The 27,472-nt window shown below is 65.9% G+C and overlaps 1 protein-coding gene across 8 annotated transcripts in view; it reads right to left on the bottom strand.

Annotated features, from left to right (window-relative positions):
- Window positions 1-27,472, bottom strand: part of MAD1L1 (mitotic arrest deficient 1 like 1) — a 321,159-nt gene that overhangs the window by 21,153 nt on the left and 272,534 nt on the right. For all 8 annotated transcript variants that reach the window (XM_086692890.1, XM_086692891.1, XM_086692889.1 and 5 more), the window contains one exon: window positions 18,049-18,239. In XM_086692890.1, coding sequence (XP_086549016.1) covers window positions 18,049-18,239 — 191 coding nt within the window. The remainder of the gene's footprint in view (window positions 1-18,048; window positions 18,240-27,472) is intronic.

A 27,472-nucleotide genomic window follows, 5' to 3' on the forward strand; every position in this document is an offset into this window, starting at 1 on the left:
ATATCCATCTGTGGCTGCCTGTGCCTGACACGGGCACAGCAGACCATCGCGACAAGAGACTGCACGGCCTCTAAGGCTCACAACAGTCGCTGGCTGGTCCTGCACAAAGTTCGTGAACCCCAGCCTGGCACGCTCTCCGAGGGACCAGCCCCTTCTAACCCCGGAGGCACTTCCTACAGTTTACAGTGTAAACAGACCCCAGGCTGGGTAAGGGGAAGGTCCTGAGCCCCACGTGGGGAAGCTGGGGTCAGCCGGGCGTGCATCGGGCGTACCCGCCGTGGGACCTCAGGCCCGGGCAGCGGTGACTGCCCTAGCGGGGACCAGGGCTCGGCTCAAGAGTCTCCCCGAACCCCTGGGCCCCAGTTCGCAGGTGCACTGCCAGCCGCCACTCTGCGCATGTGGCTGGGACGGGCAGAGAAGCGGCAAACGTGCCAGAAAGACAGACGGCTCAGAAGCGGCTGGGGGGGGACCCGGGGCGGGGGGGGAGGGACGTGGCCTGGCACTCTGGCGCCCGCTGCCTTGCCGGGACTACGGGGAGCGCCCTGGCAGGTGGTCACGCACCTTGGGGTGTGCTCTCTGTCCTCTGCAGGGCACGTTAACACAGCCCTTACGGAAGGGGCGCAGGGAGGGAGGCCGGACAGGACGCCACTGGAAGACAGAGGCCCCCCGAAGCCCAGGTCTTCCCTGTAGGAGACACGCACCACTAATCCTCCAGCGACCTGGGGCCGAGGCTCCCGGTGGGGAGACAGAGGCTCTCCTGGGGTGGAGAGGTGCGCACCTGGAGCCCTGCCTCCCTGTGCCACTTGGGCCAACACGACACGGGGCGCCACAGCCAACTTCCTGGGAGCTGGGAGCTGGGGGCATGGTGGACAGGGGAGACCTGCCCAGTGGTGGCGGTGCCCCAGAGGCCGCACCAGCCTGCGGAGAAGTGAGGCGGGGGCCTCAGGCCCAGGGGGACAGGGCGGGCGAGAGAGGGGCCAAAGCCGTAAGATGTCACCCACGTGAGACGGATCCCTGGGGCGGCATCAGACTCTTCCAGACCAGCACGGGGTGAGGGCCGTGGAACGAGTGACCAGGCTGCCCGGTGGCTGAGGCCAAGCACAGTCCCATCACGCGTGTAGCCAGTAACAAGCAGCCCCCCAGCCACACCCCAGGACCCTGGCGGTGCGGCCGACGTGTCAGATGGGGAGACGCCCCCACAGCCAGGCAGCTGTCCTCCCGCCACCCTGGGTCCCCGGGTCTCAGAACGCCCTGCCTGCTTCCTCCAGTCTCCCCAGGAAAAATTGCTTTAATATTACGTACAGCGGTGCAGGGGAGGGAAGACCAGACAGAAAGACGGATCTCGTCAGGACTCGGGGAGGACGGACACGCTGGGAAGGTGCTCAGTGTTAGCATCACCACCTCAGCGAGGAATCCGGTCCTCCTGCAATTGGAGGCCGCTCGCGCCAGCTCCCCGAGGAACGCCCTCTGCAAACTTTGATGCGAACTAATTAAGTTTGCACAGTTAATCAGGACCGGCTGCCTCGGAGACCCGGCATCGACAGACACGGAGGCCGCGGGGAGACGCAGCGGGGCCTCCGCGTCACGTCAGTCTCCTGCCTGCACGCGGCGAGCAGGTGCTTCTGAGCCAGGGTCCTGGTGACCCACGGGCAGCCCAGTGGCACGACAGCACCCACGACGGGTAGCGTGCCCACGCGGGGCCCTCGGGGACCGCCGGCAGGGGTGGGCACGAACACGGCGTCCGGGCTGGCCGAGGCTGCAGCTGGCGGGACACAAAGGCCGGGGCACGGGGGGTGGCAGCGCCGGGGCAGAGCACCCTCCGCACAGCGCCCGCCCACCTGCTCCCTCAGCACCTGCTAGCCGTCACCTACACTGCAGCAGGACTCCGGGCGTGTGGCCTCCACTGTGCGGGCCCCCCGCCCCGGCCCCCAGCTCACCTCCCCCAGGACCTCGGGCGTGTGGCCTCCACTGTGCAGCACCCCTCTAACCCCCGGCCCCCAGCCCACCTCCCCTCGGGAGCCCTGACTGCGACCCTGCGGCCCCTGTGGGAGCTCACTGCGGGCACTGCGGCAGGGAAGGATGTGCAAGATGGCCATGGGAAGGAGGCCAAGGGACGGGGGGCTGGGCCCGGTGGCATCCAGTCCAAAGGAGCTCCCATCGCTTACTGAGGACGGATTACGACACGTGTAGGAGGTGCTGCCCGGATAAGAACCGCATAGTGAAGACACCGTCATGTGGAGAGGAACGACACTTGCTGGGAGGCCCTCCGGGCCCGCGTCCTTCACGCTGGGAGGCCTGGAGGTGCAGGAGGCGGGCCCACGCGCCATTCCGGATTCTCTCAATCTGGTCGAGGCCGTGCCTGAGTCGGCGGAACTGGGACCACAGACCCACCTCTTCCCGGCCATGGTTGGTCAGAACCTTCTAGAGTCCTCTCTCAAGCCCCCTCCTTATCGCTGGGACTCCGAGGGCCATCCGGGCCTCTCTGGACTCTGACCCCACTTGCCCTCGCTGACTGGCACTGAAGGCGCCTCCTCGGCGAGGCCCCGCCCGTGCCGCCCGCACCCCCACTTTGCACCTCTCGGGCCCAGCTGAGGGGTTCCCGGAGGAACCCCGAGGAGCCTGCCGCCAGGCGCAGCCCGCCTGTGTTTGCGCAGAGAGCCTGCAGAAGTGCTGACGGCCACGCTGGCGGAGCCAGGAGCTGAACCAGCACTTTGTGCCGGGACCGCGGATGAGAACTGAGTTGGGGTGCGCTGTGCTCACGGGAGAAGCCCGCACCCCTCAGTGTGCTGGGGACGCCCCCCCCTCCCCCTGCATGCAGGCGGGCGTCCGGCAGGGACACACGGCCACAGGGCGTCAGCTGTGCACCGAGCCCTCAGGGGTCGTGGGTGCAGGAGGTTCTGATCCGGGAGGCCACGGTGGCCGACACCTGCACCCGTGACAGGCGCCCAAGGGGTGCTGGTGCAGCCAGTCGGGGGTGGACAAAAGGTCCCCAAAACAGCGACTGGCTAAAGTGGCACGCACGTCCGCCTCGGTGGCACCGTGTCCGCTTTGGACTGACACACGCCCCCCCCCCCCCAATTCACAGCATGGAGGTGCCCAGAGGCCATGAAGGGGGGTCGGTGCCGCTACAGAAGAAACCCCGGGGCGCTCCTTACCCCTCCTGCCGTGGGAGGGCCCTCCGCCAGCCTCAGTGGCCTCCACGTGCCGCCGCCCGGCCGTGGGGTCGTGACTGCAGTGTGTGGACGCAGGCAGGGAACCTGAAGGTGTCCTCTGCCTTCCAGTGCCCGTGACTCCCCCTACCGGCCGCAGCCCTACCCTCCTGCTCAAGGGGACAGCGGGGCCTTGTTCCCGAGGGCCAGAGCCCTGGCACAGGGCTGGCACATGTCGGCCGCCCTGGGGTCCCCTCCCCCACCTTCGTCACAGGGCACACACCCCACACTGGAAACAGTGCCGTGACCGAACATGACCCTAACCTAACCTGGGGTGTGCCCTCAAACTCCCAGGAGTGGGGGAGGGGGGACTCAGTGGGTCAATCCCACGTTCACCTGCTGCCGTGCTGGACCCTTACTCACAGACCCAAACTGGGCGCCACCGGGCTGCCCCCTCAAGGGATGCAGAAGCCGAGGGGGGCGGCCGGCTGGAGGGCTGGCAGCCGATTGCCCGACCCACCTCTCGCCCCCTGGTGGCGCCCACACGTAACCTACCCTTGGCGGGTGGAGCCCCAGACACCTTGCTGCGGCCCTGCTGACCTCCAGCCAGAAGAGGGACGGCGGCGGCTGGACCGTGAGCCAGACCGCCCCACGCGCGTCAGCGCTAAGGCCGATCGCGACGCGCACGCGTCCGAAGCTTCGTGGCACAGGCCTCTGAAACCCACCACCCTGCAGTTCCAGCCGGGTCAGGGAACACTCGGCCGCCTGGCCGGGGGTCCTGGCGTCACGGTGGGCAGCCCTCATCGCCCTGGGCGTCCCTCCACTGAAACCCCAGCCACGGGTAGCTGCAGGGGAGCGCACGGGCGCACGGTCAGGCTCAGGCCGGTCGCGCCCTGCTGCCGGGGTGGGCGCCGAGGCCCGGCCAGCCTCCTGCTCCTGGCGGGCAGTCTCTCCTCCCAGCCTTCTAGCAGGCATCACCTGGGCTCCACGCCTCGCGGCGGGGGTGGCTCCGGGCCGCGGGGGCCCTGTCTGGAGGAGCTCGTGCTACGTGTGGCCCCAGAAGGCCCACGCCAACGTCCCCTGGTCCTTAGGGCTCCAGGGCACCTGGTGCAGGACCATCCGGAGGCTGGAGCTTGGAAGAAGATGTGGCCCCACCCTCGCCCCCGACCGGCAGCTTCGGAGTCCCCAGCGGCCGTCGCGAAGGCTGGGAGCACGCAGACACGCGGGGACTTGCCCGGGTGGAGGAACAGGTGTGCAGGTGACGCTCACCTGGGAAGGTGTCAGGTGCCGGAGAAATGCAGCGAGCCGGCGGGGACGTGGGGGGACGGAAGGCGATCCGCAGGACCCCCACAGGCACCGGTGGAGAGGGCGGGGGCCGCTTTGGGCGTGTGCGTCCTCGGACCAGCCCTGGTGGCTTTGAGGAGGGAGGTCCTGGGACAGGCCGTGCCGTGGGACAGTGAGCTGGCGGGGGGCCCCGGGGGGACAGGGAAGCCAGGCAGGCGAGGCCACGGGACGTAGTCCGGGGCACAGGCTGCCGGAGCGCGGGGTCAGCCCCACACCTGGGACGAAGCAGACGGCGAGGAAAGGGGGTCCAAGATGGCTGCCGAGGAGACCCCTGTCCCTCAGGCCTGCCTGATGTGGGGAGAGGACTCACTCAGCACCCAGACGGGGACGGAGCCCCTCTGCCCCCGTGTCTGGGAGCTCATGGCGGTGAGGCGGCTGCCACCGTGGGGATGCCCTGCCGGCCCGGTCAGGGGTCAGGACGGGCACAGTGGGCACCTTCATCGGGACAGGGCTGAGGCCTACCCCGCTGGTGGCTTCTATCCCCACCCGGGGCCCCCGCTCTGCATCCGAGAAAAGCCCTGTAAGGAAGCTCTGACTCCAGAGGCCAGGAGAGTAGACTGGCTGCTGCCTGGCCACGGGGCTGTGCCTCTAGTCAGCACGGGCCACGGGGGGCGAGGTCTCCAGAGGATGGGTTACCGGACACACGGTGGGCACACGTCCCCTCCTCTCTTCAAACGCTCCTCGGGAGGCGGGTAAGGAAACGTGGCTCCCGAGGGTGGTGGGGTGGAGGCCGCTGGACAGAGGCCCGGGGCAGACCCGGAGGGAGCCGAGCCTCCGCCGTCCATCCCGCCCAGACCGGGGTGGAGCCGGTGCCAGGGTCCAGGCTCCCCGGCCCCTCCTCCCCTTCGTGCCGCTATCCCCTCCCCCCGAAGCTGGGAAGTCAGGGAGAAACACCTTGCCAAGAGGGATCAGGAAGCAGGTGTGGGTCCTGGTCCCGCCTCCAAAGCGTCAGGAGCTCGGGACAAGGGGCGGGCACTGGAGTCTGGAGAGGGGATGCGGACACAGACCAGGCTGCCCTGGGGGGACCGATCACCCAGGGCAGGAAGCCGCCCCTCTCGTCCCCCGTAAAGCCGGCTGGCACCCCCCAGCCCTTGTCCGCTCTGGGCTGCCCAGGAGGTCGGCTGGAAAACGGGAGAAAGGTCTCCGAACACCGGCGGGCATGAGAGAAACAGAGACACGAGCCACGGCGGGCCGTCTTCGGCACACGCCGACCTCCGGCCCAGGCGTTCCCATGCGCCTTGACCAACGCCCCGGCAGCTGGCCAACACGAGGCTCTGCCCCACCGCGGGGGCGCCCCCCGGCCTGTCCCAGGGGTGGGGGAGGGGTGGAGGCTTTACAGCAGCGGGAATCCACAGAGCCAGCCTCGCGGTGGCCGGAGGTGGAACCGGCATCGATTCCCAATTCACAGCTGGGCCCGTCGCCAGCGGGGCTCGGGGAGAAATGCCCTGCCGAGATCAAGTGCAGGGGTGGTTTTTTAGGGCTCCGTCAGCCCAGCCCAGCGGGTGTTTGGCCCGCGGCGGCCTCGGAGCGGCCTCCGGCCTCCCAGCTGCACGAGACCCCCGCCGCCTCAGCACCTGGGTGGATCCTACTCCCCCTCCTCATCTGGCGTCAGGGCTCCGGCTGACCCTCAGCACCCTCGGCTGGCGGGTGGAGGACAGGCCTCAGCATCCCCTGCCCACGGACAGCAGACGTGGCCGCCGGGCAGACCGTGGCTGTGGGAGTGGTGCCTGCACGAGGCACCCTTCGCATGGCCAGAGCATCTCGATTGGGGGGTGGGGGGTGGGGAGGCGGAGGGGTTGGCCCCCTGATCCTAACGATCCAAGTGTCTGCGCAGCGTGCGGGCTGAGTGCGGTTCCCTTAAAGACCGGGAAGGGTACCGAGCTGCTCTCACAGATCAACATCACCCAGGGACAGCGGCTGCTCATCGGACGCCTGGCGGCCCCCAGCGTCGAGCTGCGAAGAGCGATCATCTCCTGGCCAGGGGCAGGGGGAGGGGCGAGCGCTGCGGACACCGCAGCCCCCGTCCCGAGAACCAAGCAGCCTGCATCCTGCCGGGGCTGCCGCGGGGCTCTGGGGCCCCTGCCCCCCCGCCTCCCCTGCAGCGGGGGCTGGGCAAGTCCAGGCGTCCAGTGACCCAGGTCCCCGCCCTAGTCGGAGGCTGCTAACGAGCAGCTCCCTGCCCCCCTGTCCTCCGCCCGGCCTTCCCGCACCCCAGCTCCGAGCAGCAGGACGAGCCTGTCCGTGCTCGCACTGGGGTCTGTGCTCACGGCCGAGGCTGCAGGCTCGTGGGGGGCAGGGGCCGGCAGACCAAGGAGAAAACATCCCTTTGCCTGGCGGACAGGCCACCCTTCCTCTGGGCCGGAAACACCACTGACAACTCAGTCTGGGGGTTTTGTGGGCACGTCGGAGCCACAGCTCCTTGACCTCCCTGGCTCCTCAGATTCCGGTCTCAGTGGGGTGTGGGCACAGGGCAGGTGCATCCCTGCACGGGGACGGGGAGAGCCAAGTGCCAGAAGGCTCGCGGAGAGAAGAAGCCGCTCTAGGAAAGCCCCCAGCAGGCATGACAGATCCCGGTCACGTATGATTGATTACATGTGCCCGTGGGCACGCGGTCCACATACACGCACGGCTGCGTACGAGTATCTGACACGCCGAGTGGAACAAGCAAGATGCCAGCAGAGCCAGTGTTACTAGCCGGCCCGTGTCCCCCAGACTCGTGCACTGTGTTTAGGGGTGCAGCTGTGATGAAAAAATTAAGATAAAATGAGGTCATGGTGCAGGACCCCAGTCCACCAGGAACGGGTGTCCTCGTGAGAGGGAGAGGCAGCAGGGACCCGCTCTGCCCCTGCCCGGTACACGCACGGAGGACAGGCCACTGGAGGACGCGTCGAGCCGCCTGGCCCGTGGCATCGGCTGTGGCGGCCTCTCTGACCGTCCGCGGTGTCCGTAACACAGGCTTATCCGGTAAAAGCCCAGCGCCGTGACACGCTGCCTGGCTGTGGTGAGCGTCGAGGCCTCAGGGTCGCCTGCACGCCAGCGCCCTGCCAGCCGCCATCCACCCCCAGGGCTCCGGGACCCGCACGCTGCCCGACACCTGGCGCCGGGACCCACCGCCAGGCCGCGATGCCCTCCCGTGTCCAACAACCCGAACCCACCCCACGGTGACAATGCAGGTTAACGCCAAAACGCTCACACGCTCGCCCGGTGCGCGCGAGCTGCTTCAGAATAATCGGGGCAGCAGGGAGGGCTTCGGTGGGCACGTGGGGATTCTGGACACCGTCCTCTTTCACAGATGCTTAAAACTTTCCGCGACGAACCTGAGGAAGGCAACGGGTGAAAACAAACCTGGAAGACCAAGGGCCGCTATTCCCCTTGCCGGCCAGTCACACGGGGGTCTGGGGGAAGGACTGGCTGCTGCTCCCAGGAGCTCAGAGCCCCATCCGCACGCACACAAGGACTCCCCCCAGCACGGGCCACTCGTGAGGGGGAGGGGCCGTCCCACCTCTGCCCGTCCTGGGGCACACCCAGGGCCATGGCGCTTCTGGGAAGGTGAGAGGCCTGTGACCTCTGCCCGGGGATCTATGCTGACACAGACCACGTCTCCTGAATGCTTTTGGGGGTCACGGGGGCCCCCCAGTGTGGGCTGAGTGCTCTTCTTTGAACGTATAAACCGGGAGCAGACCTGCCTCTGTGTCATCAATGACCGACACGATGGACAAAACACACACGGTTAAGTGTTCGCACACGCTGGGCAGGTGGCTACGGTGATCCCCGAGGAAGAGACACAGGAGGTGAGCCCAAGAGGCTCAGGCCGAGGCCCTGGCGGGCAGCGCCTGCACAGGATGGAGCCGAGCGGGGGGCTCTGGGACACAGGCCCCCACGACAGAGCCGAGAGGGGGCTCTCGGCCAGCAGACACCCGGGAGTTTCCAGCAGGTGCCCAGGGTATTTACCAGAGACCCCCGAAGGGTTACATCTCAGCAGCAGAGTTTAGTCCTAGAATAAAAGCAGTCTTGACCAGCCGTGCCAGAGCTTAAGAACAAGCCTCGCAAGGGCCAGCTGACGGACTTGCCGGCCAGATAAAGGGATCTGAGAAGAAAAACCCATTGGAGATGAACAGCACATGAAAACCCCCCAAAGAGCAGGTCAGTGAACTTGAAGACGGGGCGACGAAGAGCATCCAAAAGGAAGCACAGAAGACAGACACACACAGCATCAGTGACCAGCGGGATGAAGCCAAGTGACCTTAAATGTGTGTAACGGGAGCCCCAAAAAAGAGGGGAGGGACGTAGAAACGGTATTGGAAGAAATGACAGCCTGGATGATCCAATTCTGGTCAACTATAAAACCACAGATCCAAGACGCCCTGTGAACCACAGCAGAACAGGCACAAAGAATATCTAGAAATCAGCCCAAGGTAAGAAGACTTCACGTGCACAGCACCGAGGTAAGACCGCTAGCCTTGCGGGCTCTCCGGACGTGCACCCCCCCCCAAGGGGTACGGCTCTGTTTCCATCTGACGCTGGTGAACCTTTCCTTATCCTGAGCTGGGGGCTGTGTCCTGGGATCCCCGCTGCTGTCCAATCCTACCTCCAGACCCCCTACCCCAGGAGGGCCCAGCAAACAGCCGCAAGCAGCGGCTCTGCCTGGGGCGCCCTCCGGATAAACACAAGCCCGGCCTCTCCCACACGAGGCTCAGGGGGCAAGCGTATCTGGGCAGAGGGGGCTCAGGGAACACTCTGGGCCACCCCGATTCCCGCACCTGTTCAGCTGACGAAACGAGAGACGTTTAGAAGCCAGCGTGTGTTCAAAGCAGCTCCATTTGAAATTCAGAGGACCCAAAAAAAAGAAAATTCAAATTAAGGTGTGTGTCTGGGCCCTGTTGTTACAGCAGGAGATGGGAGTGCTCCCGGAGCAGGCTTCTTCCCACACAAGCCTATGCGTGGCCCTGACGGCCAGTCAGGGGAGGGGGAGAAACCTCGCAAGCCTCACCCCCTGACTCCCGACACGGGAGCCCTGTGGGCTCTCCACCTCCTGGCGGGGTCTCATGGACCCAGGCTCGCCCACCATCCTCCCTCAGCCCTCACAGAGCAGGGACGAGGCCGGGGCCAGAAGGGTCCCTGGAAGCCCGGGGGGCGGCCCCTCATTCAGGGGGCGGTGAGAGATGCTGCGGCTTCTCCTGGGCAGTCTGCGTGGGGACCGGAAGGTTCCCGACACTCCTTCTGGGAGGCCCAGGGAGCCCTGTCCAAGCCAGAAGAAGCCCCTTCCCGGCCTCGCTGGCTGGCGGCCCTGGGGGCCAGCCCTCAGTACCCAGCGGGGGAGCAGTGCCCCCAGGCAGGCAGCAGGGACGGAAGGCCAGGTTCAACCGGCAAGTTCCGAGTGCCCTCGGGTCCGGTATTTCGGGAGAAAACAGAACAAGCCCCTTTCCTTCCCTGTTCCTCAACTTGAAACCGACACTCCAACCCTGAGATCCGGCATCTGACTGGAAGTGACCGGAGGATCAATGCCCCTCGCAGGATGCCTATCCCACACACACAAATGCAGGGGTGACACCAAAGGAGGGCCGAGGACCCCAGAGGCTCGACCATCCTGTGAAGGTCAGGACGAAGCCACAGTAGCAGAGAGGGTGTGTAGGCCCTGCCCCTCGGGCCGGGCTGGGTGCCCCTGACACTCAGGCCCACGGTCACGCTGGAGGGATGCCCGCCTGCCCCCTGGCAGCCAGCCAGCCAGCTGCCTGCACTTCATGCTCGGCTCCACCAGCCACAAGGCCACCTTTGGGGAGACTAGCCCGGGGGTGGGGGTGCAAAGTGACGTGGCCACCAGGAGGCAGCTCTAGGACTTGGATGCACTGGCTGGTCTCGGTGGGCCGGTCAGTAGCCAAGGGACCCCGCGTTCCTCGGCCGCCCAGAGCTGTGGGCAGCTGTCGGCAGGGCAGGAACGCCTGCTGATCTGTTTGGCAGGGGCAGACTCCGGTCAAAGTCTCAAACCCGAAGTCCACGCCTCAGTGTCACGGCCCCACCAGCGCCCCGGCCCACAGGGAGGCCTGCACATGGCTTCACTGGACAGGCCGTGGGTCCTCGCTCACGCCACCTACGCCTCAGCCCAGACGCGACGCGACTTGTTTTGATCCAGAGCACATCAGAGAGCGACCTGGTCCAGGCCTAGGGGCGCCCCAGGGACATGCCGGCAGGGCAGGGGGTTAGGGGTTGATGTGGGAGGGCAGGCGGCCCACACTGGTGGGGAGAGAGAGGAGAGCCGCGGTGAATCCTGGCCAGGCTGTGCCCGCCCCGTGTCCGACGGGCCTGAGCAGACCTGGCAGGATGTTCTTGTGGGGGGTGACAGCGCTGGGGTCCTGGGGCCTGCCAGCCTGCCCCTCACCCTGCTCCCTCCTACTGACAGGATCCGGGAACGCTGCCCCCGAAGACAGCACTGCGGGGAATGGCTTGCATCCGCCAGAAGATGCACAGGCCCGCTCCTCCCAGGAACTGCCGTCAACCACTGGACCCGACACAAGGGATCCGGACAGATGACGGGGTGACAGGGTGGGGGCCCCCAGCAGGATGGAGGGGGAGGAATGTCCCTTATCTGGCCTCTGAGCAGCTGCTCTCCTGACACGAGGTCCCAGTGTGTGGACAAAGCCCCTGCCGAGGACCTGGCCACGGGTCCCCTGCAGGGCTCCACGTAGGGCCACCCGCCACCTGCCCTGGCTGGGCCTGCTCTCGGTTTGCCCCCAAACACCCTCTATTCCGACTCTGTTGCGGGGAGAAGGGCACTTCTCGCGGGCCTGGAAGCTCACGTGCACGGCTCCGAGGGCCAGGCAGGCCAGGCGCGCTCAGAAAAACCCCAGGAAGCCACAACACGGGTGTCCCATGGGCCACGTGGGACCATGCTGTCACGTCCGGTTCTGGGTCAACACCTGACCGGTGGAGCTGTCCCTGGGACCTGGGGGGAAACTGCGGCTCCCGGAACCCCTCTTCTTCCTCCTCCGACCAGGAGCTGTTGCCACGGCAACCGCAAGGCTCCCCAGCCCCGTGCCAGCGAGATGACGCCACTGGGACGTCGCCCTGAGGCACGAGCTTCTCTCCTCACTGCAGTCTGGTCCACATCCTGTCTTGCTTGGCCCGACTGTCCCGCCTCTGCACAGGGCAGCCTGCCTCTCCCCCACCCGGCCCCTGGCCCTTCCGACCCCTGCTGCCCCACAACTGCCCCGGGCTCAGTACTCCACGGGAGGCTGGTGGCCTGTCTGTGCCCATCAGACAAGAGTCCCGGGCACTGGTGCCAGTGGGGCCCGGTGGGGCGGAACAAGCCTGCGCTCTGTGGGTGACGGGGCCACGGGGCCGACCTGCTCACTTGTTTATGAGGAGAGAAGGCGGCAGCCACGGGCAGCCCAGGGGCAAGCTCCTTTGCGGGGCTGCACGGCCTGCACGGGCCTCGGTCCGGGTCAACACGGCCCCGCCGGCTGCCGGGTTCGCAAGGGCCACGGCGTGTGAGGGGAGGTGGGGACAGAGGTAGGAGACGCTGGGGGACAGAAGGGCCAGGAGGGCAGTGCAGGTGTGGTGGCGGTCGTATACCGAGTCCCTTCCAGGGACGAGCCAGGTGGACACAGGGGGCTTGGAGTCACCGTGTCCCCCGAGTACTCGCTGCAGTGACAGCAGGAACTCTGGAACTTTCTGAGGACGTGCAGCAGCCAGATACTGAGCCGGCACGGCCTGTGCTCACCGCGCCACGGTTTACGGGTTTACACGCACGCCTCTTCCCTGCCCTCGAGCTGCTCCCTGGTGCTGGAAGTGGTGCCCCCGCCTTGCCTGCTGGCCCGAGGGCGATCCCCGGGGCCGGCAGAGAGGACTCCCGCGTCCACAGCCGTGTCCCAAGGGCACTCACATGGGGGCCGGGCGCCGAGACTCAGCCACCGGCGTACCCGTCCGGTCTCCCTCTTGGGACGGGGGGCTCGCCCCGGCTGGTCGTCAGGAGGGAGGGCAGGAGAGCTCGTGAACCACAGCCAGACAGAATGACAGGCCCAGAGAGCAGGCCTCCGGAGGTCCCGGAGACTCGCACGCACCTGTGGGCGCCACGGGCGACCCCACTGCTGCCGGCGTGGCGAGGCCCACTTCTCCTCCAGCACGGGGGCGGGGGCGGGGGCGGGGAGGGCGGCCGGGCCCCCGCCAGGCCGAGTTCCGGGCCGAGTGCCTGCCTGTCGTCGGAGTGGCGGCCCCCGGGGGCAGGCAGCTCCCACCCACGCGGCAGCAAGGGCCGGGCCGCCGGGCGCCGCGTCTTCTGGAGCAGAGCGCGTGGGGTGAGCCCGAACCCTCAATCACGCCGGCGCACATCTGCAGAGCCCGCTCAGCCGGAACGGCGCTCAGCTATTTCTAACTCTGCCTTCAGCCCCCTTCCTGCCTGAAAGATCATCTCTGGGAAAATAAAATAAAATAAGCCAAAGGGGCCGGGAGACTGCAGCCTTCTGCGATCCCCCTCCAGCCTGATTGCGCCACCGCGGCGTGGGTCTGCGCTCAGCCCCCCGGGGCAGGGCCCCCAAGGCCGCGTGAGGGTCGGCGGGTCGGCCCGTCTCTCCGGCTGGTCTCCGTCCCGCAGCATCTCTCGCTTAGGACCACCGGCTCACAGGGAACCCTTCCTTGCTGCCCCAGCCAAGGCTGAGCTCGCTGGCGGAGCCCTTCTGACCCCGGGGCGCATCCAGGTCAAGCTCCTCACTGTGGGTGGGGAAACCGAGTCCCACGGGGTGCAGTGGCCCGGCCAAGCGTGAGGGCTCCAGGGCACCTCGTGTCCCCTTGGGTCCCGGGGCAGTGCTGGGCAGGGGCTGCCTCTGGCTGGGTCCCCGGAAGGCAGTGAGGATCTGCACGCGGTCAGTCTGCCGTCTCCCTTCTACGTGGCTTCTCGCGCATTCTCCCCATCTGTCCGTCTGTCCGCAGTGCACAGCCCGCACGCGCCAGGCCGAGCAGGCAGACGAGCAGCGGATGGGATGGGACGGGGCCTCCTGTCACTGAGCCGTAACAGGCAGAGGCAGCAGGTACTTCACTGGCAGTCACTCCCAGCCCCTGCTTAGAGACGTCCTCACAGGCTCGGCAGCTCCAGACGCACCTTCTTTGGGGCCTCTGAGGGCCCGACAGCACCCACCCCGGAGAAGCTCAGAGGCTCCGCGTTTTGAGTGTCCGGGAGGACTGCGGCCGAGCAAGCGAATGCACACACACGTCCATATGGTCTGCGGATACCGCCACGCTCTGGGGCCCTCCGCTCGCCGCAGCTCAGCACTTTCTGCCAGTGGAGGCGCAGAGGGAGGACAGGGCCACCGTGGAGTGCAAGCCCCGGCCGGGCACTGCCCGAGGCACGGCAGCCAGTGCGGGGGGCCGGCACCTCGGGAGGGTGGGGAGGTGTCCGGGGGCAGAGGGCTGAGCCGGCCCAGAGGATGCACCTCTCACCCGGCCCCTCCCGTTGGGTGGCCTGTGAGCTCCCGGGAAGGCCCCAAACGGACGTGCACGGGCCCCGAGCGGCAGATGCCCGTGGCTGTGTGAGAGGCGACTGACACTGGGGGTGGGGGCTGAGGCCCTCACTGCCACGTCAGGGAGCCCGGGAGCACCAGCTGGCCGGGGTGCGGTGGGCCTCACCTGCCGAACTGTGGGAAAGGCCCCTCAGGGGGACCTATGAAGGGCTCCAGGGATGGGCCCGGGGTGGAGGAGGCAGGACCGGGGCCCCCACCAGGATGCTGGGGACTTACAGCCCTACCCTGAAGGGAGAGAGGTAAGCGGAGGGTGGGAAGTGTGAGCCTGGGGCCCCGAGCTGGCTCAGACCCCTTCAGTTCACCCCACACGGCTTCCAGTTTTTCCTGATGAGCCGGGACAAGAAAGACAAAATCCCACCCACCTGTTGGTGCCCGTACGGCAGCAGGCACCAAGGGGGTGACAGGGCTGGAGACAGCAAAAGGAAGGCCAGCGTCCTCAGAAAAGCCGGGCTCTGGGGGAGGCTGGCCAGCGTGTGAACGCCAGGACGCAGGGACAAGGAGGCGGGAAGCTGGGACCAGGGCGGGTCCACCAGGGGCTGGGCAGGCCCCTGCCCGGCAGGGACCCACGAGAGGCCCGAGGAGAGACAAAGCTGCCCCACACGCCCTGCTGGAGGTCTGGGCAGGGGCAGCCCTGTGCGTGTGCCCGTCACACGCGCGCACGCGTGCTCCTAGCCTCTGGTTCCTGGGACAGCCCCCTCAGGCCCATGGAGGCTCGGCCAGGCTCCCCTCTTCCTCCCCCTGCCCCACCCCAACACCCAGGCCCTGAGGCCCTGGGGCATGAGCGCTCTCTTCAGGGAACCCTAACCCCCGGTCCTGGCTCTCTCGCTCTGTCCAGTGGCCGCTGCAGCTGACCCGCCTGTCCCAGGGATGCCACGGGATTGGGGGGATTCCTGGGGGCAGAGTGGGGGGGGGGCTTGCCTAGACATCAGGGACCGGCTCTGTCCTGCATCCCCAGCTCTTTGGAGAGGGACATGGGAGTCGTTGGAAGCACCCCCAGAATTCCACGGACAGAGAGCAGAAACAGCTCCTGCCTCCCGGTGCTATGGGGTGGGGGGGTGGGTGGGAGGGGCGGCGGCTTGCAGGCTGGGTGGGGCGGCCAGGAGCCCGAGCTTCCAGGACGTGGCAAAGCCACCAGAAAGGCTCCACACACCCCAACAGCATTGGCAAGTGCCTCGGGCACCGGGTCCTGGCCGGGGGCTGTGCACCTGCTGGGCGCGTCCTGGACCCTGGGTAGTAAGGAGTCTACAATCCAGTGTGCGAGCCCGACCAAAGAGGCCGCATGCCGAGATGCGGGGTGGGGGCCTGGGTGGGGGGCTCCTGGCTTGTCCATACCTACACCGCACTTGAGGCCTCCCAGGGCCCAAGGGCCCGACGTAGGACGGTTCCTGTCCCTGAAGAACAGCTTGTGTAAAGGAATAAAAGTCACCTACGTAATGGCCAAGCAACAGAAAGCGACATGTGTCCTGAACGGTGTAAGTTGAAGACAGTTCCCACCTCTGGGGAACACCGGAAGCCCTCCCGGAGGAGGCGACTGTGAGCACATTACGGCTCTGTTGGGGGGTGGGGCGATCTGACCAGGGGCAGGGCCCAAGCGCTGGTGTGCAGGGTGAGGGGACCCCCAGGGGAAGGCAGAGATGGGGGCCCTGTGGGGCTAACATGGGCCCTGATGGGCAGCTTCTGTCTGCTAAGCGCTCACTGCTTGAAAACACAATTCTGACAAACCCTGAAACCCAGGGTGGGTCCTCAGCGATGCTGCTGGTGGCCCCGTGTCAAGCACTATGGGGGCTCGTGGTCGTGAGCTCTCTTAGCTCTGACCCCTGACTCACAGACGATGAGACCGAGGCTCAGAGTGGTCTCCAGGTGGGGAAAGGCAGCGTGTGGGTCCAAGTCTGGCAGCCTGGACGAGGGGCAGCTGGCCTGTCTACCGGGTCCTTTCCAGACAGCTCTCTGCACGGCCTCCGAGGACCAGCGGGCACTGTGCTTCGCATCTCACAGTCGGCGACGTCCCTCCACGTTTTCCCTGACGACACGGCAGGAGAACCCACGCATCTAGAACGTCACGCATCTAGAACGTGGTGGGGCCGTGAGCAAACCCACGTCTCCTGATGCTGTGCACGGGACTGCCCCCTACCTGGGGGGTGGGGCTGGAGGCCCAGCTGGGACGGTGAGGGCAGGGGCGCCTGCTGTGGGCGTGAACGGAGGGCTGAGCCGTCGGCCCTCCTGTTGTCCTCGGGGGCCGGCTCACACCCATGCTGCTCCCGGCACATCTGGCCCTTAGGTCCAGAGCCAGGCCTGCAGCTGGGAGGCAGGGCACCAGTCAGAACTGTGGGTGTACTGGACCCTGCAGGGGACCCTCAGGAGGGGAAGGTGTTGGGGTTACTGCAGCAACACCCAGGAACTGAGCTGGGGTGAGCTCTGGGCGTGGACACACTCAAGGGGCCTGGTGGGGGGCAACTGCTGAGCACAGTGAGGCCTTGCACATGCAGGAGAGCCGAGGGTGGGGAGAGACCGCAGAGAGCGTGGGTGGGGGCAGGGACAGCCGAGGATCTGTAGGGGAATAGTGGAGGGTCCGGGGTGGGGAACGGCAGAGGGTCGGGGGACGGTGGACAGTCTGGGGCGGCGGGGAGAGAAATGGCCTGACAGTGCCTTTGCGGATCTCTGCTCCACAGGCGCTGTCCTGTCCAGAGTGAGGGTTTGTAAGACCTGAACATCTCTGCTTACGCGCTTGACATTTAAGAAAACCATGTGGGGTTCCCACAACACACGAAGTGCTCGTCAGGGTCTGAGTTCTTCGGAAGATCGCGGAATGACACAGGAGAGACGTTTCTGAGGGCTTGCTTAGAAACGTAAAAACAGACACGCGGGACCCAAGACGGCCGGGGATGTGAGAAGGCAGCCACCAGGCCGAGACGCGGTGCTGACCTCAGGACGAGGAGAGGCCGCCAGGAAGGAAGGGGGATGGAAACGAAGTCGGAGGGGGGGGGCCACGCCGACCTGCGAGGTCGGGACCCCTCTTCCCTCGGCCTCCCGCGACCCGGTGCCTCCGGGCTTGGCCAGCACCTGTGCCAGGAAGCAGCCGGGGAGGCACAGGTTTAGCGTGAGGTTCAGTTCACGATGAAACGAGACAGGCAGGACTTTGCTACCGCGTCCTGCTCCACGTGTGCAGATCGCACGGGTTACGGCTGCTTTACGGACCCAGAAGAGTGGGTTCTTTGTTTTTACAAACGTGGGCAGAGCCAGGTGGACGGCCCGCTTCGCACCGTGGCCACCCTGCGTGGGGACCTCCGTGCCGACCGTGGCCGCCCACAGCCATGCCGGGCCCACGTCGCCGTCTTCAAGCAAAGGGAGGGGAGGCCAGCGTGGCGGTGGCGGGAACAGCCCTCCTGGTCGGCCTGGCAGCGCCCGAGTCCTGCCCCTCACGTGCGGGTGCGTCATTCCCCGTGACCGTCCCAGTCCCGAAACCCGGACACCGCCCCGGGCCTGGACACGGGTACAGCTCCACAGGCCACATGCTGCCTCTGACTCCGAGGGGGCTCCTCTGTGGGGGCCCCCACCCTGCTGGCTTCTCCAGAAGGAGTCTGGGGCCAACACAGGCCGCCAAGTTCCCGCCCTCGCATCTGTCTGGGGTTCCAGCCCTGGCGTCTCAGGCAGACCCGAGGGCCCGTCCCAGAGAGATCCAGCAGCTTCCGTCCCCTGTCCCGTCTGCCACACGGCACGATGGCCTTGGCCACGGTCCAGTCCTGAGGCCGCCTCCCTGGCCCAACACGGACCCTCACCCTCTTACTTCCGCTGCCCCCCGGGAACTGCTGAGGCTGGATGCCCCGGGCCTCGCTGCCCCGCCCCTCCCAGCGACGGGGCCAACACAGCACAGGCGGACGGCAGACACCCAGAGGCGGCCAGGTCGGGGCGGCCGGGGGTCAGCAGACTCCCCTGGAAGCAGCGGCCACGCCTCCTGAGGGGAGGCCGCCACCGCTCCCGCTCCGTCGTGCACCAGGACGACCGGGCGGACGTACTCTCCACGCCGGTGGCCGTCACCGCGGTCCTACCTTGAAGATGAGGCAGTCGGCCTTGTGCTCGGCGTACATGGACGTCAGCCGGTACTGGCTCTCCGTGGTGACGTCTATCTGGTAGCCCGTGAGCGCGTAGCAGACCTTCCGGAACTCCTGGATCTTTGTGTGAAAGACCTCCTTCAGCCGCTGGTTTCTCAGCTCGGCACTCTCCACCTGCTTCTTCAGCTCTGGGGGCGACAGGGGACAGGGTGAGCTTGCAAACCCGGACCGGATGGGACGCGGGGCGGCAGCGGGGGCCAGGGCCAGAGTCACCGACAGAGGGTCGTGGAGGAGACGGGGTCCCACCCAGGCAGAGCCCTGACGCGCGCGAGTGCGAAGCTAGGGAACGAAGAAAACAAGCACAGGGACGGCCCGACCTTCGGGCGTGGAGTCGTTCAATTAAACGTAAATAACTCTAAAGACAGCAGTGACTCTGAAAACAGAGGGCCTCGTCCCAGCTCTGAGCCCTGATTCAACCCCCGGTCTGGCGCCTTTTCTGAAGGGCAACAGGCAACACAGAGTCCTTCCCAGGGCCGCTGAGGAGGCTTGGGTGGGGCCTGGCCCCTCAAGGGCAGTCTTGGGTCTGTACCTGCTGGGGGGCTGGCCGCCCACTCACACAGGCCAGCGCTGAGAAGTGGTGAGCAGGCAGGGGGCCTAGACAGTGGATGCCCTGGGGCTTCCTGGTCACATCCCTGGGGCTCCCCCCCCCCCCCCCCCCCCCCCGCCGGAGACAAGGCCACTGCGTGCAGACAGGCCCCTTGGACCCCGCCCGCCCCCTCAAGGCTCTCACAGGACGGTTCAGGGCAGAGGCCCCAGGCCCTCCCGTCACGCCTGCCACGGTTCAGGGCCGCACAGGAGAAACCAGCTGTGCCAAGCACAAAGCCATCAGGAGGCTACACAGCAATTATCACGAATCCTTCACCCAAGGTGCCTTCCCAGTAATTAAACCTCCGTTCTCCCCTCACTAATTAGCAAGGCTGGCTCTCCTCAAACACCAGCCTCTGAAGCCAGGAGCTTCCTGCTGGTCCCTCTGGAGCCGATGTCGGGGAACCCCTCCAGGGCCCGGGGACGTCCTGGGTGGGACGGGAGCTGTGCCGTCTAAGAGGGTGGTGGGAGACCCCAGGCCTTGGAGCCGGTCAACCCGGCTGTGACAGGGACAGGAACCCTCTTGCTCAAGCTGAAGCAAGGGGCCCGTGGCACATCCTGTGACAGTCACCAGGACGGGCCCGGGCCCGGCAACCAGAGGCTCCCTGGCAGGGCTGAGGGCAGGAGAGAGCAGGAAAGGTCACCTCCTGGAGCAGGTGAAGGGGACGGGGGAGCCTGTCTTCCAGGGAAAGACACACAGGAGAGCCTCCATCCGTGCGCCCTTCCAGACCTGTGGCCCTGAGTGTGTGACCCTCCAGCTCCCAGGTGCGTCGGGTACACGACTGCCTGAGGAGGCGTTGCAAAGACAAGCTGGATCCCACGGGGCCACAGCACAGTGCCGTGTGGGTTCGGGCCACACCTTGGATGGTGGGAGCTCGGTCAGCTCCAGGCACCAACACGCTCTGCAGCCGTCACAGGGCGACGCGGAGGGCATGGGTTCTGGTTCACAAACAGGGGCTTGTGACATTCACTGCCGGGCCACGCGTGTCTGGCGTGGGGAGCGCCATCCGGCCCAGGCCAAGCTCTTGCGGCCCCGCTGCCCCTCACGCGCTCTGGCCCGCACCAGGCTTCTGGACACGTATCCTGGGTCTTGTCTGTACCTCGTACAGCTCTGCGGGCAGCCCGGGGCCGGCCGCGTTCTTGCTCTGAACGAGGAATCTGAGACCAGGGCACGGCTCCTTCCAGCCTCCCCGCCATGCGGGTCCCTCCACCTGTCACACGCCCCGCCCTCACCTGCCCTCCATCACCACACGGCCCTGATGGCCCCGGTGGACATCCTTCTTCCGGAGCAGAGAGCCTCTCCGTCGGGACACGGGCGTGGAGCCCTTGATTAATCGAGTAATCAGACTACGAAATCCGAAGGGTAATTGGCGGCTCTGACCCCGTGCTCCTCCCTGAATCTCTCAGCCAGCCCACCGAGGACGGACCCGCCAAGCGGGAGAAAAACCCATCCTGGAAGGAAAGATTCACTGACTACGTTTCTGCGGCGATAATTCACCCCTGTCAGACTGCACTGCCTTTAATGGAGCTCAGATGCCCATTGGGAAAAATTTAATTTTGGTAATAATGCAACCTGACCTTGGAGAAGGTAACAGCCCCTTTGCCCACAGATATCAAGATGCTGCCCATTACCCAGTCCACGGACTCCTACAAGTACACGGACTCAGGCAAATGCACGGGTAAGCCGCGCCCCTGCTGTCCCCCTGGGGGCTGCGGACGCCTGGGGCACGAGCTCCGCCCCCCACGTCGGGCTCCTCGCACACTCTGTCTCACCCAGTGCAGCCCCCACCACACCAGGCGGGCCCCCTGTCACCCTCTGACAAGCGAGGGGAAGCTTGGATGGGGGAGTGACTTCCTCAAGGTCACACAGGCTGTCAGAGGCACGGAGGGCTCTGCTCCCCGTCTGCTTGGTGTGGGTCCTCAGGTGCCGTCACCTTAATGCAGCACGTTGGGGTGGGGACGCCGTGAGCTCTCGCTGTGATTTAGGGCACAGCAAAGTCAGTGCTCTGACCTCCCCCCTATTCTGCCGTTCAATCGCTTACATAAACGTGAATGAATAATTCACACCATGGTTTGGATTAAATAAATAAAAGATGTGCCTTTTGCCTTGGAAAAGCCATTGCTCGGATGCGGCCTCTTCCCCAGAGCGAGCCGAGGCTTCCTGTGGGTGGGGTTAGGGGCCTGCCAAGGGCCGGTGACCCCTGGGGTCCACGGTGACCCCGCTCCGCACCCACCCGCAGGCACCCGGCCATGGCCACCCACAGAGGCCATCGGGCAAGGCCGGCTCAGCACTCAAGTGGCCTCGTCGGGTCTGCGGAGAGCTCCGGGCCTGCCCGCTTCTGGACCCCTCCTGACGTGTGCACGTCTCAGGCATCGCCAGATGCCTGGGATGAGGACCTCGTGCCCGGACCCCCTCCCCTCAGGCCTGGGATCAGGCCCACGGCTGGAGGCTGCACCGGGCCAGACTCACCCTCCGCCCCGTCCTGCCCTCTGGCAACACGGGCTAAAGGAATGTGCCCTCCTGCCACGCTCTTCTCTCTTTGGGCCACCCTGTCCGTCTTCCCCGTGGCAGCCCTGTGCAAGGCTCTCCAAGAGTCCTTGGTGAGGGACCAGGGAGGCCAACGAACAAGCGTGTGCCAGACAGAGGACGTGGTCGCCCAGAGCTCAGGTGTGCAGGGCGGGCAGGGGTGGTGCAGGCCAGGGGTGGATGGCAAGGTCCAGGGGCCATGCGCCTGCTTTTCAACTGGCACGCGGCCCCACGCAGGCCGGCTGGTTCCCTCCACGGCCACAGCCACATCCACGGGTGGACAGCCCCTGGATGGCTCGGACTCCCCCCCACCCCCCGCCCTCCCCATCCGTGCCCAACACCTGGCTCCTTCCGGAGTCCTAGAAGGCCGCTGGGAGAGCCCGTGGGAAGGACACGGAACAAAAATAAACTCTCCCTTACGTAAGGCTGGCAGGAGAGAGCGGAGATGGCACGATAAAGGAGCGGTTATGGGCACATAGCTCCGGAGAGCGGTTCACAGTCTAAAATTCGGAGAAAGTCTTATCTCAGAGGAGCAGGGAGAGCAGGTGAGAGACAGACCAGTGGACGGCGGGACTCTCCCGGCAGCAAGCCTTCGCGCGGCCCCCACACGTGGCCGCACCGGCCAGCAGAGCCCGGCTGTGCCTTCACTTCACTCACAGCACACGCGCCCCCGTGACTCAATTCCCTGCGTACCGGTTTGCTGGGGAAGGCGCGGGCAGCTGGAGGTTGGGGGGGGGGGGGTGCGGCAGCTCCACTTGGGGGATCCCGGTCGGCTCCGTGGGACCTCTGACCCAGCCTCGGGATGGAGGCAGTGACGTGCAAGGGACCTCTGACCCAGCCTCGGGATGGAGGCAGTGACGTGCAACCCTTAGCTCTGAGCTCCTCTGGCTCCCAGGGCCTTCGAGAAGCACAAGCAGACCGGACACGGCAGAGACACGTGCCAAGATGCCAACGGCCCTTAGGAGGGCAGCCCGGGGCCTGCGGTCCACGTCTTTCCTCTCGCGTGGCCTGAGCACGCCAGTGAGGTGACTGGGTCTGACTCTGCACGGCGGCCATTCTGAGGGACAGACAGACCTCGGGCCTTACCCCGTCCCACACGCGGCGGCCTCAGCTCCATCCTGGGACCTTTCAAGGCAATGGCTCCCTGCTAACGGGCTTCCCTGACCCACATCGTGGTCCAGAGGATTCTGAGTGTGGAATAAGCGCCATCCGGGGGAGGAGGCTGGCGGGGGGAGGGCTGGAGACCCCCGCAGGGCAGAGCTGGGACCGGGATCCCAGGCCTCCCGGCACAGTCACCGAGCTCAGAGCGGCACTGGCCGCTGGGTTCTGTCCCTTGGGTTCCCATCCTGTGCCGGGGCCTAAGTCCTCTGGACAGAATTCTAAGCTCTGAAGGGGAGACACGGTCTGAAATGAAACCCTGTCCTGCGGCCACGAGGCCTGTGCCGAGTGTCCAGGCCCCGCCTCTCCGGCCACACCTGCCCTGGCTCTATTCCAGAAGCACCACTCTCCTCCCCACCTCAGGGCCTTTACACACGCCTGGAGCAGCCCATCATGCTTCCTAGCTGACTCCCGGACTCCTCAGCTTTGAAATCACTTCTTTGGAATAGATCCGGTCTCGTGTCACATGTCCTCAGCATACGTGACAGTGTCTGTTTCACACAACAGAGTGTCTTCAAAAGCTTCTCTGAGTAAGTTATTTTCCCCGTAGACTCCACACTCGCTGCAGGGAGGACTTTTTGTCCCATTGAGTTTCAAGTGCGCTTCAAGGAGGCGGGAGTACACGAAATGCCATTTCTCCAAAACCCTAAATCATAACCCCGGAAAGGCTCTAGTCAGTGTCAACCAAAGGGAACATACATACGGGGCTTCCCCACGGACATGGCGAGTAGAACGCACGTGCTCACCCTTGAACATACGTGTTCGACCTTGCCCCCGACCGCAACCACCGTGGAGGGCGGGGAGGCGGCGGCAGACAAGAGGGCGGACGAAATCTTAGAAGATGAGCGAATTCAGGAGAGGAACCAGGCCCAGCGGGCCTGGGTGAGTGGGACCTCACCGTCCTGGGCGGCAGCGAGGCCGGCTGGAGCTGTGGTGGGGGGTCCGCACCAGGGAGCAGGACTCCTCCCTGCACGCCAGGTGATGGCCCTGCCCCTCCGAGAGGAGACAGTCCCTGCTCCCAAGACAGGGGTGACAGTCCTCAGGGCTGCCGTGACGAATGGAACACCCCCTGATGCCTGCGCCCCCCGCCCCCGTGGACCCGGGGTCCACAAGCACAGGGCCCGGCAGGAGGTCGATCTGCGCCAGCGGCCCCTGTGGGGTCTGAACCGGCCTTCACACGCGGCTGGCGGCAGCCTTCCCGGCGCCCAGCAGACTAGCCCCAGACGGAGGCCCGCCGGCCCGGAGAACGACCCACAGGGCGCAGTGCCTGCCTCCCGCACACGCAGGTTACGAAGGAGGCTGTGGAGGAGAGGCGTCCGAGGCAGCAGCAACAACGCACAATCCGCGGAAGCGATGCCGTTACAGACGCGCACGGAAGCGTGGACACGGAACGTGGAAGGGCCTCCCCGACAGCGCCCCACCAAAGACAGAGACAGAAAACGCCAAAGAAAAGATACATCCGGAGATCCTGGGAGGGGAAACCACACAAGGGAAACCCCAGAAGTAACCGACTGGTCTCCAGGCTGGGCGGGCAGGGCGCAGGGCTATGTCAGACACCCCCGAGGAAAACCCCTACCCCCCCCCCCCCAGACAGACCTCCTCCCTCCCGCCCTACCCCATGGACAGAAACCCCACCCCACCCCATGGATGGACACCTCCCACCCCGCAGACAGACCTCCTTCTTCCCACCCTGTCCCCACAGACAAACTCTCCCACCCCACGAATGGCTCCCGACCCCTCGTGAGGGAGGCCGGGAGGAGGACACAGGGGGCAGGGCAGCCGTGCGCTGGCCGCCGGCCGAGCCGTCAAAGGCAGGCGGCCTGGCCCCTGCAGCTGCGCTGTGTTTAAGAACTGGAAGCAGCTTTTGAAATTTCCCTTTGGGGACTCGGGACAGAGTCATTTTTCTTTCTGAAAAGTGAATAAAACCACTTAGCCAATGCTAAGGTTCTCAGGTTTAGAAAACAGGAAAAGGCACTAATATTTCACCACTTGAAAGAACAGCTCTTGGAGCCCAGGCTGAGCCGGGGTGCTCCAAGGGCACCGTGTGCCAGGCAGTGAGGGGGGACGATGGCCTGCCCGGACCCGGCTGTGGGCGAGGCTGGATGACCAGCTGTGCTCCGTCCCCGGGCGTCCCCAGCACTGTGCCCCTGCGGTCAGGCGGGGCCCAGGGGGCAGGGATGATGGCGGGCATGCCCGTGGGGTCCGCGGCCAGGGACGGCAATGGCAAGAGGCCAATCGCCCACCTCCCGATGCTCACCGAGCTCTACTCCATGGCCTGTCCCCTCGGGGCGTCCGTGTAGAGGCGGGATGAGGGCCCTGGCTCCACGGTGGGGAGGCCGGGGCTCAGAGAAGGGGTGGGGCCGCCGTGCACCGAGGTTGGTCGGCCTCTGGGCACAGCGCTTCCTGCTCGCTGTCTCTGCCCGCACTGCCCGCTCAGGCTCTGAAGCAGGCCCTGCTGGGCACGAGGGTTGAGGAGGATGACGCTCGGCAAACTCACCGCCCCTCGCCCTCGCCGCGCCCCCCGCCCCGGACACCGGCAGCCTCTCGGCAGCCAGATCGGGCTTTTCAAAGCCAGGCGAGCGGGTGCCGTGGGCCGCCCTGGGCCCTCGGGTCTTCCCGAGGTCCGGAAGGGCACGACTGAGACCAGTCTGGATAGCGGACGTGGGGATGAGTGAGAGGGTGCCATCATCTGCCATGAACAGGCTCTGGGGGCGCCGCGGGTCTGCAGGTCCAGGTCCTGAGTTGGGTTTTTGCCTCCTTGGGTTCAAGAGGCTGGTGACGGAGCTGAGGGAAATGACCTCTCAGTGTCCAGAGGACAGACACACGTGGGGGCAGCAGTCACACAGGTGGGAACCGAGCCAGCGAGGCCACACGGGAACAGCTGTTTGACGTGCACGTGCTGGGTCTGGAGATGGGGCACAAAACGCGTCCCTACGTTATCTGAAGGGCACTCGGGATGAAAGCACACGTGTTCGGAGCTGGTCCTGCAGCCGAACAAAGACCAGCGAGGCGACCCGCCTCTCTGAGGTGTGCCTCGGGGACAGCTACGTGTCAGGGTGATGCAGGGGCCCTCACACTGAGCCTGGGCCTGACCTCAGATGAGAGAACCGCACCCATGCACGCAGGGACGCCCGGCCACACAAGACCAGGCCGGGCCAAGGAGCCTGGCTGGGCCCGAGGTGTCCCTGTGGAAGCGTCCCTGGGCCAACCTGGCAGGTGCAGGGGGAGGGGGCTGCAGGGGGCGCTGGCTCTGCTCAGGCCCAAAGCCGTGCCACGCCGCTGGGGCTGAATTATTGGCATCTCGTAACTTCTAACTATTTCAGTTTTACGTGTTTAAATATTTAGTAATTAGGCATCAAATATTCATGCAATTTTATTAGCAACTGCGGGAGCCGGCACCACAGGGCGACGACTGTGGGTCCGGGTCCTGGTCCCCGGGGTGGGGGGTGGTGCCCACCGCCGGGCCACGGCCCCAGGCAGGCCTTTCGTGGGTGCCGCGCACAAGAGCGGGTCCACCACCCCGACGCAGCACGTGCATCCTGACGGGCTCCCCCTCCTGCAGATGGCCTTCCCATCCCAAGCCCAAGCTCCAGGAGAGGGGCCCGGGAGGCTGGCAGGCACAAGGGGGGCGGAACCAGTCTGGAGATCCGCGCGTGCCTGTGCCCTGCCTGCCGGGGGGCTTTAGGCGCCCACCCCGCTCCTGGCGCGGCACTCAGGGCAGCCTGTCCGTGAGGGGGCACAGCGGACACCACCCGACCGCTGCCTTCGGTGACCAGCGGACAGGCCCCTGCCACCCGCCCTCCACGGCCTTCTGCCATCCTAGGGAATGGTTTGCTTGAACTGCCTGCAGCCAGAGGGCCCCTGGGACAAAGTCTCTCCATTATGAGCCCATGTTCCCCTGCTGGGCCGGAAATTGCACGTTTTACACAAGAGAGAAGACATTCGCCCTGGAATTATATGCAGATGAGCAGCGTGTGTGCCCACCGCCGGCTGCCTGGCAGACGCCCGCCCTGGGTAAGCTCGGTGCCAGCTTTCAAACAGGGGCATCTCTGTGTGATTAACGGCTCCCTCCACAAGCAGCCTGTCACCTTGCACAGAAATGATCTGAAAAGACACCAGCAATTACAGCCCACCAGATTACGGGGTGGGAGAGTCCCGGGGTGACAGGCGGGCGCTCATGTGATATCGCATTCCCGGGAAGGCTCCCTCCCCCACCGCTGAGAACAGAGAGCGGTTGAAGCCCCAGGAGACGCCCCCCCCCCCCCACCCCAGCCTCCCCACCCCGGTGCCTTTGCGGAGGGGGAGGACCAGCTGGGCCACGTGGAAGGCCACGGCTGGCCCCTCGTCCAGGCAGCTGACAGATGTGGGGTCAGGCCCCAAGGAGGTCAGCGCCTTGTTCCCGGTCACCCGACTGGGGAGCAGAGAAGCCGGACATCCAAGCCAGGACTTTGGAGCGTGGTGGATCCCCCAAGTCCAGCAGGCAGTGCCGGACTCCCGGCACCACCTCGGGCCGAGAGGTCTGGCCACAGGTGCCCGAGGGAGCCTTCGCAGCCATCATCCCACCAGGTGCCCCTGGGGGACCCATGTGCCTGGGGTGTGTACAGAGCTCACCATCCTCTGACTTTCCTCACTTGTTTCGGTGTTCACGGCCCGTTTTTTCCAACTAAAGCACACCCCGCCCCCCTTGGAGGGTAGGGACTCACTGCACTAGGGCCAGCCGGCCTGCCCGGGAGACCCCAGAAAAGAGCACCGGGTGGAGACCTAACGCCCTCCGTGTGCACTGGCTCCTCTTAAGCTCTGGGAACACCCGAGAAACATCATTACATCCGCCTCCGTTTCACGGGTACGGACCCTGGGGGTCACACGGTTAGAAGCAGACCACCTGAGGCACACACTCACACATGCACATGCACACACATGCACGCACATGCACACACTCATGCACACACTCATGCGTGTGTATGCATGCCTGTGCTCTCTCACACACACCACACATGCAGGCATGCGTCCACACACTAGTACACGCACACATGCATCTGCACACACACACGTGCAGGCACACGTTGACACACTCGTACACGCACCCACGCA

The sequence above is a fragment of the Puma concolor genome, chromosome E3 (genome assembly GCF_028749965.1).
Source record: "Puma concolor isolate L17-30 chromosome E3, mPumCon1.1.hap2, whole genome shotgun sequence".
NCBI classification, from domain to species: domain Eukaryota; kingdom Metazoa; phylum Chordata; class Mammalia; order Carnivora; family Felidae; genus Puma; species Puma concolor.